The sequence below is a fragment of the Acanthochromis polyacanthus genome, chromosome 17, assembly GCF_021347895.1.
Source record: "Acanthochromis polyacanthus isolate Apoly-LR-REF ecotype Palm Island chromosome 17, KAUST_Apoly_ChrSc, whole genome shotgun sequence".
NCBI lineage: Eukaryota > Metazoa > Chordata > Actinopteri > Pomacentridae > Acanthochromis > Acanthochromis polyacanthus.
The window spans coordinates 16,530,245-16,551,008 of record NC_067129.1 but is presented as its reverse complement, the minus strand read 5'-3'; the positions used below and the strand labels follow the sequence as shown (position 1 = coordinate 16,551,008).

The 20,764-nt window shown below is 43.0% G+C and overlaps 1 protein-coding gene across 5 annotated transcripts in view; it reads right to left on the bottom strand.

Moving 5' to 3' along the window:
- Positions 1-2,419: 2,419 nt before the first annotated feature.
- Positions 2,420-20,764, bottom strand: part of b3gat1b (beta-1,3-glucuronyltransferase 1 (glucuronosyltransferase P) b) — a 44,357-nt gene continuing 26,012 nt past the window's right edge. Inside the window, exons 2-8 of one of the 5 annotated variants that reach the window (XM_051937457.1) lie at positions 19,030-19,283; positions 11,561-11,664; positions 9,269-9,411; positions 8,430-8,941; positions 8,015-8,311; positions 7,578-7,683; positions 2,420-2,596 (exon numbers count right to left, since the gene is read on the bottom strand). In XM_051937457.1, the coding sequence (XP_051793417.1) occupies positions 7,597-7,683; positions 8,015-8,311; positions 8,430-8,941; positions 9,269-9,380 (1,008 nt within the window). In that variant the 5' untranslated portion in view covers positions 9,381-9,411; positions 11,561-11,664; positions 19,030-19,283 and the 3' untranslated portion in view covers positions 2,420-2,596; positions 7,578-7,596. Of the gene's footprint in view, positions 2,597-7,577; positions 7,684-8,014; positions 8,312-8,429; positions 8,942-9,268; positions 9,412-11,560; positions 11,665-12,282; positions 16,935-19,029; positions 19,284-20,764 lie in introns of those variants that run through there. The other 4 variants (XM_051937458.1, XM_051937459.1, XM_051937460.1 and 1 more) reach the window with 4 other exon arrangements.

Genomic DNA, 20,764 nt, shown 5'->3' with positions numbered 1-20,764 from the left:
GGTCTGGCGCGGGGGCTGGGTGTTCTCTCTGGGGGGGTGGCTCTGGCCCACCTGGGCACAGGCCTTCATCCTGGCCTGTGTGCCCCCACTGGAGTCCAGTTTCTGCTGGCTGGGGGCCTCCGTCCGGGCCTGGTGCTGTCCTGGGGTGTGGTGGGGTGGGTGGGGTCTCGGGGGCGCTGCGGGGTGGGCGCCCTGCGTCCTTGTCGTGCCGGCTCCTGGGTGGGTGTGGCGGCTTGTGGCCCTCGCTTCCTTGTGGCGCGGCCTGGTCCCCCCTTCGGGGTGGGGCGCCGCATGTGGCTGACCTGTGTTGGGGCTACGGTGCCTGCCGGGGCGCTGCTCTGATCTGCAGCTCCCGGGGGGTTCTTGTGCCGGCTGGGCCAGTTGGTTCGTGTGGGCCCTCCCCGGTCCCTTGCCTCTTGGCTTGGGGGCCCTCTGCGTCAGTACCGGTGGTCTTGCTACCTGCCTCCCCCACTGCTTTGTCCTCTTGGGCCAGATCCACACCAGAATGCCTCTGATTGTGCACCTCACATTTTTCACACCTCACTGTAAATAGCAACCTTTAGGCACATATAGGGACACAACATTTAGGGCCCCGAGGGCAGGTGGGGGTGGGAACGATGGGCACTGTGGTGGGGCGGGTGGCAGGGCTATACGGCCCTGTCTCCCCCTCATCACCCTCTTGCCTGCCTCCCCTGCTCTCCAATCTTTTTTTTTTAATGCACCACACACACTCACCTTGGGGCTAGGTCTGGGTTGGCTAACGCCCCCCCAGCCTTCCCACTTTTAATGCACCACATGACACCCAGGGTTACACTACCACGGTGCTGGGATAATGTTTCCCGTTAGGGATCGGGAGACATATTAATAGGAGAATAACGGGTGGGTTTCACCGTTATGGCCTCTCTGGTGGGATCTGGCCCCCATATGGCTTTACGGCTATGGGGCGGCGGGGTGCACCATCATCCGTGTCGCTGTGGCTGGGGGTCCCCGGGGCCGGGGGTCCGGGCCTGTGGGGGTTCTCCTGCGTGTCCTGCTGGTCCCGGCTGGTGCGGTGACCCTTGTTGGGCTGCGGGATCTGGACTGGCTGTCCTGGTGGGTGCTGTGGCTTTGGCGCGGGCTGGTTGTGTGTGGTGCCTCTATCCTGGTGGGGGGGTTGGTTCGTGTCGCGGGATGTGGGGGCCTTGGGTGTGCTGTGCTCGCCCGGGGGCTGGTGCGGGTGGGTATGCGGGGTGCCCCCCCCATTGGCGTTGCCGGGCCCCACTGCTCTGTCCATTTTTGCCCTCTGGACTCGCATTGGGTCCCGGCTCCGGTTCCCTCCGGCCGGCCTCCGGTGGCGGCCTGCCCCGGTGTTGGGCTGGTTGCCGTCCCTTCGGCGGGGCGCTCTGCCCCTGTGTCTGGCTTCCCGGCTGCTTGGGGCCGTCGGCCCCCCTTGGGGGTGGGGGGTGGGTGGGGTGTGGGTGGGTGGGGTGGTGGGGTGTGGGGGTTTGGTGGGGGCTGGGGCGGGCGGGGTTGGGGTTTGGGTGGCGGGTGGGTCCGCTTGCCCCGGGCTGCCTGGGCCGGTTCCGGCGTGCTGGGGGTGTTGGTAGCTTCGCCCTCTTGTCTTCGGGGTCCGTGTGGTACATGGTGGCCCCGGTTGCTCTCTGGGGGCGCTGCCCCGTGGCTCCTCGGCCTGTGGGGGGGTGCCCTGTCGGCTTGGCACTGCACTGCTGTGATGGCTGTTCTGGGCTTCGGGGTCTTTCACACTTGCATGTGCATGTTTGCTCAGGTCCCACCAGCTCCTGTCGAGTTCCGCTGTTGAGCAGTGATGGGACCCGCCGGAATGTGCTGAGACTCTCTCCAGAGTCTAATCTCAAACTAAACCCTCTCTCCTTTTCTCTAGTATCTTCCTCTAGTATCATCTGGCCTATTCCACTCTATACTAACATGACACCCACAACTATGGTGTTTAGTACTGTCTGGCTAATTATTCTTTCATTTATTTATTTATTTATTGTTTGTTTGGTTTTCTGTTCTCTTGTGTATGTGTTTGCTTTTTTGTCTTATTGATGGGTAATTATTAGTTGGGAATAGCACAACACCTGATATTCTTCAGATGTAATAGCATTGCTTGCTAGACCCTGTCCCTGTCCATCCCCTCTCGTCCTGTCCACCCCTTTGTTTCCCCTCACATCACCACTGAGGTGTAGCACTGCCCTCCCTGGCTCTTAAACAGGGTAATGTAATAAAAAGTGTCAGCTTAGCTTTCAGGGAGGGCTGGTGATGGTCACACGCATGCACCAAATAATAAGATATTTGGCTGCAAGACTAAAATATGCATTAATCTCATAAAGTGTTGACACCCCTTTCATGGAGTTAAACAATGAGAATAAATGCAGACAAAAAGAAGAAGAAAAAAAAAAAAAAAAAGAGAACAGGCCACTTTGTTTTTGTGCGGTTGTGCTTTTATACTCTGTGGTCGGTGCACGCACATGGCTTCATGGAGGGGACAGCTGTACCTCCATTTCTAAGCTATGGTAAATTTTTTGGCCATGGCCGTTGATGTTAGAAGCTCTGAGGTTGATTTGAATCCAGGCAGAATCCAGCTGAGAAACTCCCCCTGAAACAACAAGTGTACACTTAATTAGGGCTGACAAAGAAACAAGAAAAACAGTCAAGACTTATTAAAGTGGCTCTGTGAGCAAATGCTAATGCCATGTCATGTTGGGTTTATCATTTCGATACGCTCTTAAAATAATGGCCCAAGTCAGTTTTTCTGGTTTTCCAAAAATCATAAGAAACTAAACCACACCACACTCACCTTTCACCTAGGCCACTATACTGCAGAGATAGAATCGCATGATCTGTTCAACTGAGGATGAGATGATTTAGGCAAAACAATAATTTCTGTCAAAAATTGACATCGGCCATTATTTTAGGAAGGTGACAATATGCACTTCTCAACATTGTGTTTGACAAATCAAACATGGATATCTCATGTCTGTCAAAGTAGTTCAGTGTAAATAAGCCCAGATTTAAAGGATATGACATTATATTCTCAATGAATACAGCATTTGAACCAGCTGTTTCTAGTGTAATTAAATAGTTTTGTGATTATCTGTCATTGTGTACCGATATCAAGAGGTGTCCCGGCCTTTCATCAAGAACTGCTGACATCGAATCCACATGCAGAAATGATGTATATACAGTTCCTTGTGAAAGTATTCGGCCCCCTTCAACTTTTCAACCTTTCGCCACATTTCAGGCTTCAAACATAAAGATATAAAATTTTAATTTTTTGTCAAGAATCAACAACAAGTGGGACACAATCGTGAAGTGGAACAAAATTTATTGGATATTTTAAACTTTTTTAACAAATAAAAAACTGAAAACTGAAAAGTGGGGCGTGCAATATTATTCGGCCCCTTTACTTTCAGTGCAGCAAACTCACTCCAGAAGTTCAGTGAGGATCTCTGAATGATCCAATGTTGTCCTAAATGACTGATGATGATAAATAGAATCCACCTGTGTGTAATCAAGTCTCCGTATAAATGCACCTGCTCTGTGATAGTCTCAGGGTTCTGTTTAAAGTGCAGAGAGCATAATGAAGACCAAGGAAGACACCAGGCAGGTCCGAGATACTGTTGTGGAGAAGTTTAAAGTCGGATTTGGATACAAAAAGATTTCCCAAGCTTTAAACATCTCAAGGAGCACTGTGCAAGCAATCATATTGAAATGGAAGGAGTATCAGACCACTGCAAATCTACCAAGACCCGGCCGTCCCTCTAAACTTTCACCTCGAACAAGGAGAAGACTGATCAGAGATGCAGCCAAGAGGCCCATGATCACTCTGGATGAACTGCAGAGATCTACAGCTGAGGTGGGAGAGTCTGTCCATAGGACAACAATCAGTCGTACACTGCACAAATCTGGCCTTTATGGAAGAGTGGCAAGAAGAAAGCCATTTCTCAAAGATATCCATAAAAAGTCTCGTTTAAAGTTTGCCACAAGCCACCTGGGAGACACACCAAACATGTGGAAGAAGGTGCTCTGGTCAGATGAAACCAAAATCCAACTTTTTGGCCACAATGCAAAACGATATGTTTGGCGTAAAAGCAACACAGCTCCTCACCCTGAACACACCATCCCCACTGTCAAACATGGTGGTGGCAGCCTCATGGTTTGGGCCTGCTTTTCTTCAGCAGGGACAGGGAAGATGGTTAAAATTGATGAGAAGATGAATGGAGCCAAATACAGGACCATTCTGGAAGAAAACCTGTTGGAGTCTGCAAAAGACCTGAGACTGGGACGGAGATTTATCTTCCAACAGGACAATGATCCAAAACATAAAGCCAAATCTACAATGGAATGGTTCACAAATTAACGTATCCAGGTGTTAGAATGGCCAAGTCAAAGTCCAGACCTGAATCCAATCGAGAATCTGTGAGCAGAGCTGAAGACTGCTGTTCACAAACGCTCTCCATCCAACCTCACGGAGCTCAAGCTGTTTTGCAAGGAAGAACGGGCAAGAATTTCAGTCTCTCAATGTGCAAAACTGATAGAGACATACCCCAAGCGACTTGCAGCTGTAATTGCAGCAAAAGGTGGCGCTACAAAGTATTAATGCAAGGGGGCCACTTTTCAGGTTTTTATTTGTTAAAAAAGTTTAAAATATCCAATAAATTTCATTCCACTTCACAATTGTGTCCCACTTGTTGTTGATTCTTGACAAAAAATTAAAATTTTATATCTTTATGTTTGAAGCCTGAAATGTGGCGAAAGGTTGAAAAGTTCAAGGGGGCCGAATACTTTCACAAGGCACTGTATATAATCCAGTGAAATACGGTATAACGACAGCCCATAAGCCATCTAAATTAAATATCCCTCACATGAGCCAATCAGGAATGTTGGAGGTGTACTGACAGAAGATAAAGGCAGAACTTTGCACATCCATTTAAATAAGCTGATAGCAACATGTTTCATTTTATTTTTATTTTGACTTTATGAGTTTCTTTTATTCTCAAGACCTTTTCCAAGACCTTCTCTCTAAAAGTGAATTTGTGTTGCTCCTGAAAGTTGCTTCTGTCAGTTTGAAAAATTTACAGAAAAGGTGTTTAAGGATTATGTGGAATTTTCATAGTAAGGAGGAATAATACCAAGTGTTCAACAAGATGCAGAAAACTCAGAATTCGGTTTTCAAGGAAGAAAAAAAACAGAGACATCTGACTGACTTAACAGATTGTAAACACTGAAACAAAATGGCCCTGAAATACTAGAGCAAATTAACACAACAAAGCAAAAAATTGGAAATTAAACTCGCATATATTAAAACGAGTCAGTGTGAGAATGTCCCTCGAGCTTAAAAATGCTGGCACGCAGACTGTGTAAGCAACAAGGTGAAAGGTCAGTTTTTAAAATTACAGACTCCAGTACCAACGTGACATGTTATATTACCAGAAGATAAATAATCCTTTCAAATATTAGAAATAGTCAACAGTTTCTTCGTATCGCTAAATTTACAATCAGTAGATGTGGAACTAAATAAATTAGTAACACAAGAAACAAGAAAAGCACTCAGAGAGGACAGTACTCCACCAAGGCTGCTCAGTCATTATATGATTTCCAATGGATGAAATCTTTAAACAATTCGTGGTCCACAGTGGTCGATTTGTTGTATGATCGCAATCATGTGATCGTCATCAGGGCAGCTGACGTAGTGTTCACTTGTTGTCATAGTTACAGTGATCCCGTGCCACTACCTTGCAATGATAGTGAAGTCTTTAACAAAACCGTGGATCCTGACTTTAAGCCACATCACTGCCAAAATCTAATCACTTGGTCTGACGTTCCCTGAAAATTTCATCCAAATCTGTTTTTGACTAATGTTGTGAAAGAAGAGACAGACAGACTAACAGAAAGACAGACAAATCATCACCAATTGTCACATAACTCTACCGCATTCCTTGGCAGAGTAATTACAAAATCAGAGACTTATAGAGTATCAGCGCAACATAAAACCAGCTCTTGAGTCCCCCTCATGCACAGATGTCTGAAGGTGTTCTGTGGTATCAGGCAGCAAGATGTCAACAGCACATACTTTAGGTCCTAGAAGGTACAAAGTGGGGCCTCTGTGCATCAGACTTTTCCAGTTTGTGACACAGGTGCTGGATGGATCAAGATTTGGAAAATCTGGAGTCCAAGTCAACATCTGAAACTATTTGTCATGTTCCTCAAACCATTTACTGAACAATGTTTGTAGTGTGACAGGGAGCGTTATCCTGCTGAAAGAGGGCGCTGTCATCAGGGAAGACTATGAAGGTATGTAGGTGATCTGCAGGTGATCTGGGCCCAGAGTTTCCACTCCCTCCTCCAGCCTGCATTCCTCTCTTAGTGCATCTTGCTGCCATCTATTTCTTTGACATCACATGGATAGCCCCATGTGATGTCAAAGAAAATCTGACACTCGTGTCCACTGAAGCTGCTCTCGACAGTGAACAAGGTGAACATGTGCGTTCATACTGAACAAGTTGCAATGTTCTGACATCTTTCTATCACAGCAGCATTGAGGTTTTCAGCAGCTTGTGTTACATTGGCTCATCTGTGGGATCGGATCACACAGGGCAGCTTTCCACATGCATCTGTGAGCCCATCACCCTGTTGCTGGTTCAACAGTTGCTCTTCCTGGACCACTGCTGACAGGTACTAACCACTCCATACCCAGAACACCCCACTAGACCTGACACCTTAGAGATGCTCTTATCCAGTCATTTATTATTATTATTATGAGTTTATTTAAGAAGGGACCATGTACAATATTAAACATAAATGTTTCCATTCGATGCATTGTACCAGAGATAGCTTTAAGCTAATTTTCATCTGCAGTCACAATTGAACTCTTGTCAAAGTCCATTTACTACCCGTTTTTCCTGCCACCAGCACCATTGGTACATCATCTCTAACTGACTGTTCAGCTGTTGCCGAGTATATTCCAGCTCTTGGCAGGTGCCATTGTAACAAGATAATCACTGCTTTTCACTTCACCTGTCAGTGGTTCTAATGTTATAGCTGATCAATGTATATAAATTTTTTTTTTTTAAGAAATAGCTGATCTGAAATAGGGATGCCATCAGGGACAGCAATGAAAACAAAATAAAGCAGATTTGAAAAGATGCATTTAGCATGATTGTTGTTTCTTATTCAGCCCCTGCCCATAGAGACGCCAATAAAACTGTTTAATGAATGGAGACTAATGTTTTCCAGACTTGTATGAAAGGGTCACCTCTAGAGTAAACTTAAAAATACTACTGTCACCAAAAAAAGGAATAATATCTCTTCCATGCCCGGAGGAATATTAGAAAGCAGCACAAGTTTGATGCTTATTCTGCTGGTGCAATACTGACTGCATTTATGTACCACTTCAGCAAAAACAATAAAGAAACGGTTTGAAAAAAACATGCTTTATAAACGTCAGACCTTCATTTCGAGGAAGGTAATATCTGGTGGTGCACATATAAGCTGAGATACTTCCCCTTTGGTCTAGCCCCCAGAGTAATCACTGTGTGGAAATGCAGTAATTTGCATTTCTAAATCTCTGCTATTACCTGTGTCAGATGAAGTATGTCATATCTCTACGTTGGAGTCTGTAAATCCTTTCTTGCCCTCATTTACCAGCACAGGCTTCTCCGTCCGTGTGTGCCATACTAATACCTGTGGGTAAGAAGGAAGGCATGGACGAGCAGAAACACAGTCAATATGATGAGATACTAATGCAGAAATGTTGGCTGGAAATGCTGTGCAGTGTTAATATTCTACATCATACGAGCTACACAATGTCTAGAGGCAGAACATACTGTAGCATGTTTTAAATGAGCTGTAGACTTAAAGGGTTGGTTATAAGCTGACAGTTTACTGACTTTAAGAACAAATTGCTATGACAAGGAAAGATCCTAAGACTCATCTTCTTACACTTGCTTGTTTTGCTGCCAAGTCACTGGGGTTTCACGACATTTTAAACAAGCACAGAGCCTCTTTTTCTTACCTTAGTGCAGTTAGCAGCTTTAGGTTCCATGTCACTGAGAGTGACCAGCTCCTTTAGCAAGCTGCTCTCCTGATATCCTCCCTTCACCCCACGTAACTTAAAATAAGCCTGAGGTTTGGACAGAATGAGCCGCAGGTTTACTGCAAACCCAGCCATGTCAATGGCAAAGGGCCGGTGAGGGTCGAATACAGTTTTCCAGCCGTACACTTTGCCCAGGGTGTTAACTTTTGGGGACTCATATCGTAGGCCACCCACAAAGGCCACTGGCCACACCGACACTCTTTTAGTGGAACGCATCTGTTGGTGGAAAACAGAGACAGAGATGCAGATCACTTGGGTGAGTCATCATAAATCCAGAAATCCTAAAAAGTAGAATTAGCCAGGAGGAGAAAGAGTTTGTTTTATATGTCCTCACCTCCTCAAACAGCTCCAAACTGTAGGTGTTGTCATCATCTGCAAAGTAGACAATCCCAGGCTGGCTGTTATTCACACTGAACGTCTCTCGTAGCCACCGCAGAGCCAGGTTCCTCTGTATGGTGCCTCGTGGTATTCTTGGGTCCCTGGTGTCACCTCGTACCTTATAGTTCCTGGGTGTCTCCACATTGAGGTGGGTGTAGTTGAGCCCTGTGTCCTGGAGCAGACGGCTGACCAGAGTGGTCTTCCTCTGGGAGTCCTCCACCAGGATCCAGTGCAGGTTGGACACGTGGAGCAAAGTGTTGGCCAGACGAGTCAGCTCTGCCTTCTGCACTGGGCGGCTGTAGGTGGGAGTGATGATGTGAATGGTGGGCAGGATGTCAGACCAGGGCGGAGGCCGGCTGTAGACGTATTCAGTGCGCACAACCTCCACGATGTCCCGGTTCTGTAGGGAGCAGGAGTCCTTGAAAGCAAAGGTGTTCCTGGAGTTGGAGCGACCATCATGTCTGTCATCTAGCAGGAGGGAAATGATCACAATGAGCTTCTGTGTGCTGTCAGATTTAGATGGAACATTGTGCAACATTCGGTTTCTGTACATTCAGATTCTTGTCTTGATAATTTATTGCACACATGAGACTGTGTGGACTCTTTGAGTTGATGCTAAGCTGTTATATAACCAGATAGAAATAATTTCCTAACATGTGACTTGTCCCCTTGGGTTAGAACACACTGACACAGATGCACACTGTAAGCAACACAAGTTCTTTTGTTGCAGACAATTATGATGATTAAAAAAAGTTTAGTCTATGTGAAAACACCAACACAGATTTTTTTTTTTACCCTTTCTTGTAGCGAGCAGAGGAGTGATGGCGCTCTGGTGCCAAACAGTGATGAGCAGTGTCCAAGGCAACACAATCAACACAATGGTGACGATGTCTCGTCTCTTCGGCATTTCCAGGGTCAGACCTGAGTCATGTCACTACCTGCAAGGCATATGACACATGATATGGTGCACAATCATTAGAACCAGGGAGACATGAAATGAGATATCTAAACCTTTCTACTGACCTTCAGATCTCAGTGAACAAATTAAATGTTTTTTGAGGAAAAATGTTTTAAATGTTGTGGGGCTTATTATTCTGCAGAAATGTGTGCATATAAGTTCATGTTTTTTCTGTATGTATTGGATGAATTACATTTTGAGGCATTTTATTTATTACAGCATTTGCAAATTAAACATTAAGCTAACTGATTTCAAATTTGTAATTTAATGGAGTGCTGTGTAATTGGGTTTAAGGGCTGTACACCAGACTCCATTTAGAATGGTCATTTTTAAAGGAAACATTAGCTGCTTTTAGAGTTATATTTAGCATTCTTTCTTTAGCCTGTGAATAGATGAGCTGGTTTGCTGAGTCTCTACATCTAATGGCCCATCCCTGTACGTGAATAACATTTTGAAGTCCATACACCAACACACTCTGGCTGCAAGGCACAAACTACAAGCAAGGAGGCATTTTGTTAAGAAGCAGTCCCAGCCTGCTGGAGCTGCTGCTGCACAACAGAATATAGGTCAGAATCTGCTCCCAGCTTTTTTTCATCTTGTTTGAAAGCATACTGTTGTGCTACAGAGAACAACTGAGCTAATGATTTGAAGAGTGCTAACACGTGGCTGATAGCGTCAGACCCCCTCCTGATTGTAAACACTGGACACAGACATTTTACCTTCACTCTTTCAAGGTTCAATCTCGGTTTTCCATCATTTTTGCATGGTGGATACTACATCACCCATGAGTCTGGGTGAAATTGCTTTGTAGAAGAAGTCAGTTCTAGGCTTATATTAGAACATCAGTTTTGTACAGCGTTGTCAACAGTATAATCTGTATGTCTCACCTGTTTGCGGCTCACATGCCAGAATTTAAAATTAAGCGCATACAAATACAACATGGGAGTTCAAGTTAACTTGAACAAGTTAACCCAGAAGATTTTACATACACAAGTTGGTTCCTTCAGAGTTTTATTGAAGAACAAGAAATTTTGTGATAACTGATGAAACCAGGAGAGTTTCAAACAGATTCAGAAGTGCTTCAGATGTAGTGGAACATTTTCTGTTGTTTTGCTGTGTCATTGCTGGAGAATCATGCGGCTGCAGTCATTACTGTTTTGCAGTAGGGTAAAGTTAATCATGTTGGCTTGTTTGTGTTTGTTATCACCAATCATGACTGTCTTGGGCGATGCACAGCCCAGGATGCAGCGACTGTGTCCAAACTACCACTACTGTTTTGACGTAACATTTGCACACAGGGAGATGAGTATTGTCAATGAAATAGCTGATCCAGTGACAGAAAGCAGCAGATCTGCCTGACTGCAAGACACAAAACCTTAGCAAAACTTGCTATTTTTAGTGTGTAGGTTGTTGCTTGAAGGTTGTTGTTTCCCATAGCGAAGGGGATTCGGATACAGTAACACACAGATGGTGGAAGAGAAGAAAGCTGCATGAAATGTGTGGCGGGAATGACAGGCATATACCCACACTAGACATCTGGTGGGTCAGACTACATTTGAAAAATGATGGAGACTTCCTTCCAGAAGAGGCAAGGTCCATAGCAGCTCCCGATACTTTGCAACTATATTAGTGCAGTGGAAGTGTTTAAAATTTACTGCAGGAGCTATTCTAGTATGCTACAAATGCTGTCTCACTGTTTTCCTACCAGGCTTTTAATTTGTGTGTGTTGACCACACTCCTGCCATTAGTTGAGCCATTATTTTATATGACAACATGCAGCATGTTGCAAGAGATTGTAGCTCAGGAAAGCACGGGTTGCTCATTAATTACAGGGTTGGTAGTTCCATCCTCAGCTCCTCTTGTCTGCATGTTGAAGAGTCCTTGAGGCAGACAATGGGAACTGCAAACTGATCTGTTGTTTTGGTCAGTGCCTTGAATGGAAGCTTGCTGCCATCTGTGTGTTTGTGTTTGTGCATATGTGTGTGTGTGTGTGTGTGTGTGTGTGTGTGTGTGTGTGTGTGTGTGTGTGTGTGTGTGTGTGTGTGTGTGTGTGTGTGTGTGTTTGTGTGTGTTTGCGTGTGTGGATGATAGTGCCACATAAAGGTAGTCTACTTCCACTCAGATCTTACCTATGTTTATAGTTAGCACACATGGCCATTCCAACACCTGATGCTGCTCTGTTCTCTATGGGTGGAGGATGAGCGAACCAAAGGTTCAGATCAGTCGTTTATTTCTGCAGAGACAAAACATATGTGGGATTAAAACCTGTTTGACAGCACGTCATATATTTTGGCAGTATAATGCGCACAGGCCACCAAATTTTCAGTTTTGGTCTGCTCAGCCTTTGATTGAGGTCACGTGATCACAAGTCTATATGATTGGGTCCCTCCAGACTTCCATGTCTGGTTTATTATCTAATATCAAAGCATAAATAAGTGTTTCATCAACAGTATTTGTGCAAATCTGGTGTGAATTCCTACCAGAAATAATTGAATTTACCGCAGTAGTTGGTTTCATGAAGTTTGTAAACTGGTTCAACTGATATTTATGCTGGAAACACAGTACAAACAAAGAAATGGTGATGACATTGTGTTTATATGAGTGTTTGCATGTTCATGCATATCTATTCGGCTTGCTATTTCCTGCAGTTTAAAAACCCTGCTGCCTTCAATTTATACCTCAGATCAGCAATCGCGTCAGCCAACTGCTCTGTGTGCTTTTATTTCCCTTCTCTTCAGGCCTCGCTTCATGAGACGGATCCTCTGCTGGTTAATCACACGTCTTTAGACATAATTAATCCTTGATTAAAAAGGATTATCCTCAGTCTGAGATCAAAGGTTGTGCTAGCTAATTAACACATCAGGATAGGTTTAATAGGGTCAGGTTTGAACAGCATGTCATTGATACAGACAAGATAATTATCTATGCGCATCAGGATGAAAAGCAGTGGCTCCTCTTCACCATTTTGCATCCCCATTTGCAGCTGAATTAATGTCATGCTTGAAAACAGTCACAGATGTGAGATTATACTTGAACGTGAGGAGGGAGAAAAAGGGAAAATAATTTCTACGCTTACGAAAAATGAGTTAATTTGAAAATGTTTTGCTGAAAATGTAGACATGTTAAATAAGCATCAAAATAGTGGTCAAAAAGGATGGCGATGGTTTGTAATACAAATATTACCACCCAATAGATGGAGAAATTTTATCAACATTTTATCACAAACAGATGTGTGTTCAAGAGATGAGCAACCAGTTTATGAAACAAATCAATAACTAGTGTAAACACTCTCAGTTTAGCAAATATTAAAAGATATACACTACCGTTCAAAAGTTTGGGGTCACCCAGATAATTTCATGTTTTCCATGAAAACTCACACTTTTATTCATGTGGTAACATGGTAACATAACTGCACAACGGTTTTTTAATCATCAATTAGCCTTTCAACACCGTTAACTACTACAATGTACAACACAGGAGTGATGGTTGCTGGAAATATTCCTCTGTACCCCTATGTAGTTATTCCATTAAAATTCAGCTGTTTCCAGCTAGAATAGTCATTTACCACATTAACAATGTCTAGACTGTATTTCAGATTAATTTAATGTTATCTTTACTGAAAAAAAATGTTGTTCATAAAAAATAAGAACATTTCTAAGAGATTCCAAACTTTTGAATGGTTGTGCATGTAGGACAAGAGTTGAAAAAAACTATATGTTAAAATGTGCAACACCTACTGCATATAAATAGTGCTTGAACAAAGCATAAAAGGAGAGCAAAAAGTATCTACGCTTCGCAGTTCAGGACTCATCAGCAAAATGTAAAGTTCATTCAGCATTGAGGGCTAATTAGTGTTAATTTTTTCAACCAAATTCAAACTGTGAAGACGTATCCGCCTGCTGAGTCTTTCTACAGATATTCCGCTCGCTAACAGCCAAACAAATGGGAAAGAAAAGCAAACCCTCTTCGTGGAGGTAATTAATGATGAACATAAAAGCGCTAACTAGGCTGTCTTCCTGACAGATGTGCTGCAGTAAAACACAATGATCCCTGTCAATCAAGCTTCCTGTTTTAGAGGTGAAGAGCATGTCCTGTAACCAGCAGCTGCTGCTGTCTGGATGTCTGCTGGGCAGCTCAGTGTAACATCCACTCACTTAGATTCTTCAGCTTCATCCTTCAACTGTGCATTTAAATAGACAGTCTGATAGTTTGAATGACAAGAAAAGCACTCAGATGTGATTTCCTGGATTTTTTTTCCGTATTTTGTCTCTCCCAGTTGGAGTGTACCTATGATGTAAATTACAGACCTCTGTCATCTTTTTAAGTGGGAGAACTTGCACAATTGGTGGCTGACTAAATACTTTTTTTTGCCCCACTGTATAGCCCAAATTCTGTTAGTATAACAAAATAACTTCCGCAGGATTATGTTTCGCAAGCTAAATTTTTACAAGTCATAAAGCACCAGCATAAAAAGGAAGCAGCATAGACTCAAACTCAGAAATTTTAAATATGATTGTTTTGTCCCAGTTTCATTGTGATTTGTAAAACAGACATTAGTCTGGTCTCCAGCTAGTGGAGTCTTTTTGCTGTATTTTTTTTTTCTCTTTTGCCTGCAACATTAATTCAGTGATTTATATTAAAACAGCTCTGAGTGTCTGGTGGCCTGGTAAAAGGCATAATACACTCACTATAGCTGCACATTTCATGGTTTCTCCCAGCAGAGGGGCCTTTGACCTGACCTTTGTCTCTCTTCTGCACTTCCTTCCTTTTTCCTTACACTAATGACAGTCAAATAAAGACAGAAAAGCAAAAAACTACAGTTTGTGTTGTCTTAAGTAGTCTGTCTGACCTTTGTAATACCACTGAAAATCAGCCCCAATGATCACTACTCATTTAAAACATATTAGCCACTACAAGTGATGGCGATAAAGAGCAAATAATGATGCAGGTAGACTGTAGGAATCAACAGAGACAGGCCTATTGCACACAAATAAATCTATATACAAAGTCCTAGATGATTCCTATTTGTTGTGGTGGTTGGAGATGGCGTGCAGCTTACATCTGGTCAGCATAGCAACCACCACTGATGCATTTCTAACTAAATGTGGTATTGATAATGATTGCACCATTGCCTGCATCAACAGGTTCATGGCACAAGGAGAAGGGCAGAAGAGCCAAGGCCACGCTATAGTGTAGGCTCATTTGTAATTTCGTGTAATTTTTTTGGTAAAAGCAAAAACTCATTTGATTTTGAAAGAAGATATCATAAGTTTTTAAAAAAAATTAGGGTGCCATTTTTTCTTCACATTCTAAGGGTCCGAAATCCAAGATGGCGGCCAAAATAGCCGCCGTTTAGCAATAATTCAATATCTTCGCTAGTACACATGATATAATTCCAAACAAAGTATCTAAACATAGGTTTTCTGACACAAGAAAACCAATGGAATCATCAAATTTAGGCTAAAGTTATGATTTACATGCCTAATTTCAAAATGGCTACCGTTTACACTAAATTCTACTTATTTCAACACCGTAGTCCATACAATGATATTGGAAATAAATGTTCCAAGACCTTATCTGTTTGATTAAAGTAATGTATTGGTCACGTGGTACACATTATATGAACAAGTCAATAAACAAATCTATATAACTATAGTGAAACCACGTTAGTTATTGTTCAGTCATTTTATGAACGAAAAAAAATGCAAAAAGTCACATGGTATATAGATGTAGTTTTAGCAGTGGACATCAAACGTCTTCACACTCTTCATTTATCCCTGGTTGGCTTGTTTTGTTGTTGCAAGTGAAAACCCAACATCCACAGAATTCTGTACATGGGATATTGTTGTTGCGACAACTGCACCTTTCTTCACATCCACTTTTGCATCCGCACTTTATCAGGTGCAGTACTGCCTCAGGAGCTGGTGGATTCAAACATCGAACAGGAGAGAAGTGACTTGAACCTGCGTCAAATGTCCAACCAAATGCAGTAGGTGCTGGGAGGCGTGGGTGATTTTCATCAGCTTTCCTCCAAATCGTGGCTATGTAGTGTGCACGCCGAATATGTAAGTCCAGTGAACCAGAAGTTGGTGGAAGGTTTTCTCCTTCGGCTGCACAATTTGAGTAGAGGAACCAGCGAAGCTCTTTTACTGTTGTGTGGATTTTTGATCGATAAAGCACGCAAACAAAACGTTCCAGCTGAGAGCATGCATCAGAGGGCAGATTGTTGTCATTTCCTAGCATTGCTAGTGCATCCAGGATCTCATCGTCACAAGACGTGAATGCCTTGAAGCACCAGTCTTTGGTTCTGCCAGCAAATCTACCAGACATGTCGGAGCCTGTCAGAGCATGAAGACCCAACAGTGCAGAAGCGCGCTTTTGTCCTAAGTTGTTGTATATGTTACAGACAGAAATGTTCCTCTTCAGCCTCCCCTTTCCAGTGAGGAAGACTGTAGAAACTGGCAAGTGTGGATACATGTGAACCAGTAGCAACAAGACATCCGTGTCTGGAGAACTGACCACAAGTTCTGCTTCATGGGGAACACTTACAGCATGCAGTATGATCAACATGTCTGCCTCTTCTTGGCTGTGAGTGAGAAGCGAGTCTGGAATATCAACATTGCCCTTGGTTTGTGTTCCTGAGGTCACCATAAATTTCTTCAGTCTGTTGTTTGAGCTCCTGCTGTGGCGTACAACCTTGTCAGCCAAATACTCGGTGAGCTCTGCTTTGGTCCGGATATCCGAGAGAAAGTCCTTCAGGGAAATATTCTGGATTAAAGTGGTGTCCTTCACATGGTAATATGTTGACTTTCCCTTGGTCCTCTTTGTCCTCATCTGTTCCTTGAGTGATGCTTTCATGTACCTGTCGAACACCAATCTGACCTCATCATAGTTTGCAGACATGTTGCAAATTATCGCCAGAAAGAAGTCCGCAAAACCTTGACACGTCTTCATTTGGTCGGTCTTGGTAACCAAGTTTACCACAGCCATTCCATCGATGATGACTACTCGATATGCTGATGGTTGATTTGTCTCCACATCTGTATGTTCTACTGTTGTAGCTGCTACTTGTAGTGGTACATGTGCTGATTAATTGGCAGATGGCTCACTTTCAGTCGTCTCATTTCTGTCACCTTCGGCCTGTTGTGCGTTACTACTAAGTTTCTTGAGATGATGCAGCATCGAAGCCTTATCATAGGCTAGCAGAAGAGACCCATCTGAAGCAAATAAGGATCGTGGTAACACACCAAACTCGTAAGTTCCAATGCACTCCTTCAGGTCAAGTTCTGGTCGACTTCTGGAGATAACGATGAAGCGCTGCAAGAGTCCTCGCTCTTCTTTGATCTTGACCACATTGTCCCCTACTCTGATTTCTGTTGATGCATTAGCGCTTTTGTAAGTTCCAAGTTTCCTTTTGGTCATTTTCTCCCACACAGAAAGTTTTCCTTCTGTCAGGAGTTCAGTGACGAAAGCTACGTTATGGTTGCTGTGGGTAATTGTTTCCTGCAAATACAAAGAAAATACATCTTTGTATACACATATACACCAAATGTTTAAACCTTAAGCTAATGAGGAAAAACTGCGTCCAGCGACTGCATTCAAACATCAATTATGGGGCCACCGTGTTTAATTCAAGATGGCGGTCTGTCTGAAACACAAAATACAAAGATTAGTAATCACAGGGAAGTTGTTATCCATGTGGAAATCTCTATCTGAAGTTAGTTTTATAAGTAATAGATGCTGAAAAAAATATTGAAACCAGATTTATATCAATCGGAATGTCTAATTTATGCTGTTTTTGTATCATGGCAGCCATCTTGGATATCAGGGCACTAGAACGCGAAAAAAAAATGGCACCCTATTTTTTTCTTATGTTTATATCATATTCTAACAGAATCAGGCGAGTTTTTGCTTTTACCAAAAAAATACACACATTTTTATTTCATGAGAAATGGGCCTACACTACTAACTGGCCTGTTTTCTCTGGATTTTTAATCACATCCCTTCAGCTGAGAAGGCTCTTGTGATCTTGCGGTTGATTGGTTTTCAGACTCCACTTGGCACGATACTTGTGTCCACACACATGACTGAACACAGGGGTCCCGCCATTTGTTAATGACCTCTGCAGGGAGTAGATGAGTCAGTAAACAAACACTGGAACCTCAACATGCAACTATGATGCTAATGCTGATTTAAAGCTGCAAACGTTAGATTTTATGGTGATTTTCTGTATGTTGTTTTTTATGTTCAAGAATGAATGAATATCTGATCCAGCTACATAATTAATAGAGAGAGTCTTCAGCTTAGTTGTAAACAGGCAATTATACTGTATCCAAGCACTGAACCACAATTTAAAAAATACCGTGGCATCAGTGTTTTACTGTGACCTCACAGCACTTGTATCTGTATGTGTGCGACGAGGTGAATTATTTGGTTGCTATTCTGTTAATGTGCCATCTAAGACATGATCAAACAGCAGTAAATCAATACAGGTATATAAGTGGACTTGGCAGTGAGTTTATAGTGCTGGAAACAGATATAGGTCTTCATCACAAACCTAATGATTGCAGTCCAGAGCTCACTAATGATAGACCTTGACTGGATCAAAGAGCCATTCGTAGCAGGAGGACAGCAGAAGACGGGCCAGTTTCACTCAGCACTTTTAAAGATCGAACGCTTCCCACAGCAGGTTTAAAATGTATGGCACAGTTCATGGAAACTATAAATAGGTCTCTCTTGGTATCAAACCTCTCAGCGACATAAATCCCGTCTCAGTTGGGAAATCCATACTAACGTTGTTTGTGCTAATGACAGTCAAATGGCAGGGGCTGCTAGGGGCTATGAGGCTGCCACAAACGGAAGACAGGCTGATGAAAGATCCTCGGTTTAGAGGGTAACAAGCCTGGAGAGAACTGTGCAACACCCACACGCTAGGATATATAAATGGCATCAATGGCCGCACCTTTGCATTTTTTCTGTGTAACCTCCAACTCTGTTAACTCCGTCTCTCACATTGAAAAACTGCATCCAGGGCAAGTCCTCATAACGGAGCAGAGTCCTCCAGGGGCAGGTGGCAGATGGAGTCACAGACAATGAAAGCAATATTAAGCTCGCTGTGCAGTGCATTTAATTGCATTGTCGATGACAGAAACATCACTTTTGCTTCCAAATAAATTCACTTAACATCATTGCTGTCATCCACACAACTGTTATTAATCCCGACGCAGGTGTCTGGATATGATAGACAGCTGCTGGTAAGCTGATGTATTAACGTCTCTGCTTTTTGATGCTCTTATGTTTGCAGTCATCACTTTCACCTGGTTTGTGGAGTAAAAGTTGAGCCGGGTGCCTTGATGTACGGCTGGTTTGGAATTCTAACACTGAGGTGCTCTGGGATTTTAAGGATGAGTCTCTATGAAATAGTATTTCACTTCAGTACCTTTCGTCTCAGCCTCTCTTCTTTTGGGGCTGCTAAAATTTTGTATTTTGTTGTGTTTTGATTTTCATACTAGGTAGAGAATATACTTTCTCTGACTGACTCTTAAATACAATGCTAAGTCAATAATAACAATTAAAGGTGCAAGAGGTGACTACTTACAGAGGTGAATGATGATCCGCAGAGTCTAATCCTTTTGTGCTGTGCTAATGATGAGGTGCTGATAAGGGTGCTGGGCCTTGGAGTGTCAGCTGTGATGAACAGAGGGATCCCTCAAGTTCTCTTTGTGGGGAAGGACAGTGTGTTTGGCACGCATGCAAACACCAGAGTTGGGGTGACAGCTAGCGGATTTCGTTCACGGCATCCGGTGGGTGCTATCCAATCCTCGTGTAGGGTCGCGTCCTTAGTGCCAGCCCCTGCAGAAACAGAGGAGGTCATCCCTCTGGAAGAATGCTGCTTCTCATTGCAAAAACAAAGGCTGGGTTTGTCAAAGCTGATGGCAAGGGGACGGGGCGGAGGGGCAGCCATGGCCAGAGGACTCAGGACAATAGAATAAATCACATAAAAAATGTCACAGCCCCACAAATGGAATTCTTGCTTGGGGATAAGGCAGGATTTGAAAAAATGAGAGCAACGCATAACATGGGGGTTGTTTATCTGACACATAAACAGTTAGTCACATGGCACTAGACAGACAGTAAAGCATTTCTATTCATTTTGCTTTCATTTCCTGACAAGCATATGAAAGGAGTGCTTTTTGAATGGACTCATATGCTTGAAAAGTCGAATGGAGGGATAGGGTAAAAATATGCCTCTAATCTAAAGAAGCCAACAGATGGAGAGGAGGCAGCAGTTTGAAAGGCAGCACAGCTCACATCAGTAACTAAGGAGATGATAATGGAGGAGGCTTGGCATGTGGCTGTGAATTACACCGCTTACAGCAGGTGGTTTAGACAAGTGACTATGACTTTGAGCCTCTTGAGGAATAAATCAGTTGAAATCACACCTACTGTACTACAGTCACAGAGGGTTTAAGTGTCAAGCAGGCTGACAGGGCTGTAAAGGTAGCAAAGATATGCTTCTCAAGCTAGACATGACTTATCAATGCAGGAAACTGTAAGTAATACCTGTCAGATCGTCAATATGAGCGGCCCAGAGGGAAGAATCATTAGTCAGACTGCAAAACTTGAAACAAGATCTCCTACTCTCTGAAACGCATCAGCAACCTGCTGAAAAGCTGCCATTACTGACAGAATGCATTAAGTAAAATCCAATATGAGTACAGATACAATCAGCTTAATTTATTTATTCTTCTTTCTTTTTTTTTTTACCAATCAGTTGTATCACAACAACAGAAGTTAGGATTTATTAAAGGATAGCAGTCAGAATATGAATTTGAATATCGCATGGTTATCCAGTAGTGGGAACTGATGTTTCTTGTCTTCCCATTTTGCTGATATTGTGCGACTGCAACATTATTGATATCAGGAATTGTTTTAAGTCAGGAAAGTTGCGATTATTCTTTAATGTCTTTTGGTATCAGGCATTTTTCATGCTGCCTGGAAACGAAGTCGCAGACGCAAAGAAAACAGATCAGTCATATGAGTTAAATCTTAGCTTGCTCCAAATTTGTGTGGAAAAAAATGTTTGCATCTTTTACTACACACATTTTTAGTTACAAATTTAAAACCACCTTAAGAGAAAAAAAATTTGGGGAAACGTTTTATTTTAAAATTTTGCTGTTTTGTTAACTTTATGTGTGCAAAACTTCACATGACTGATGAGGAAGATCCAGGATGTCTTGATGACGTTACATGATCATTCATACAAACAGTACTGATTACTGAAGTGACTGCTGGTTGTATCTTGTAGAAATAAACATATTTCCCCAAAAGTG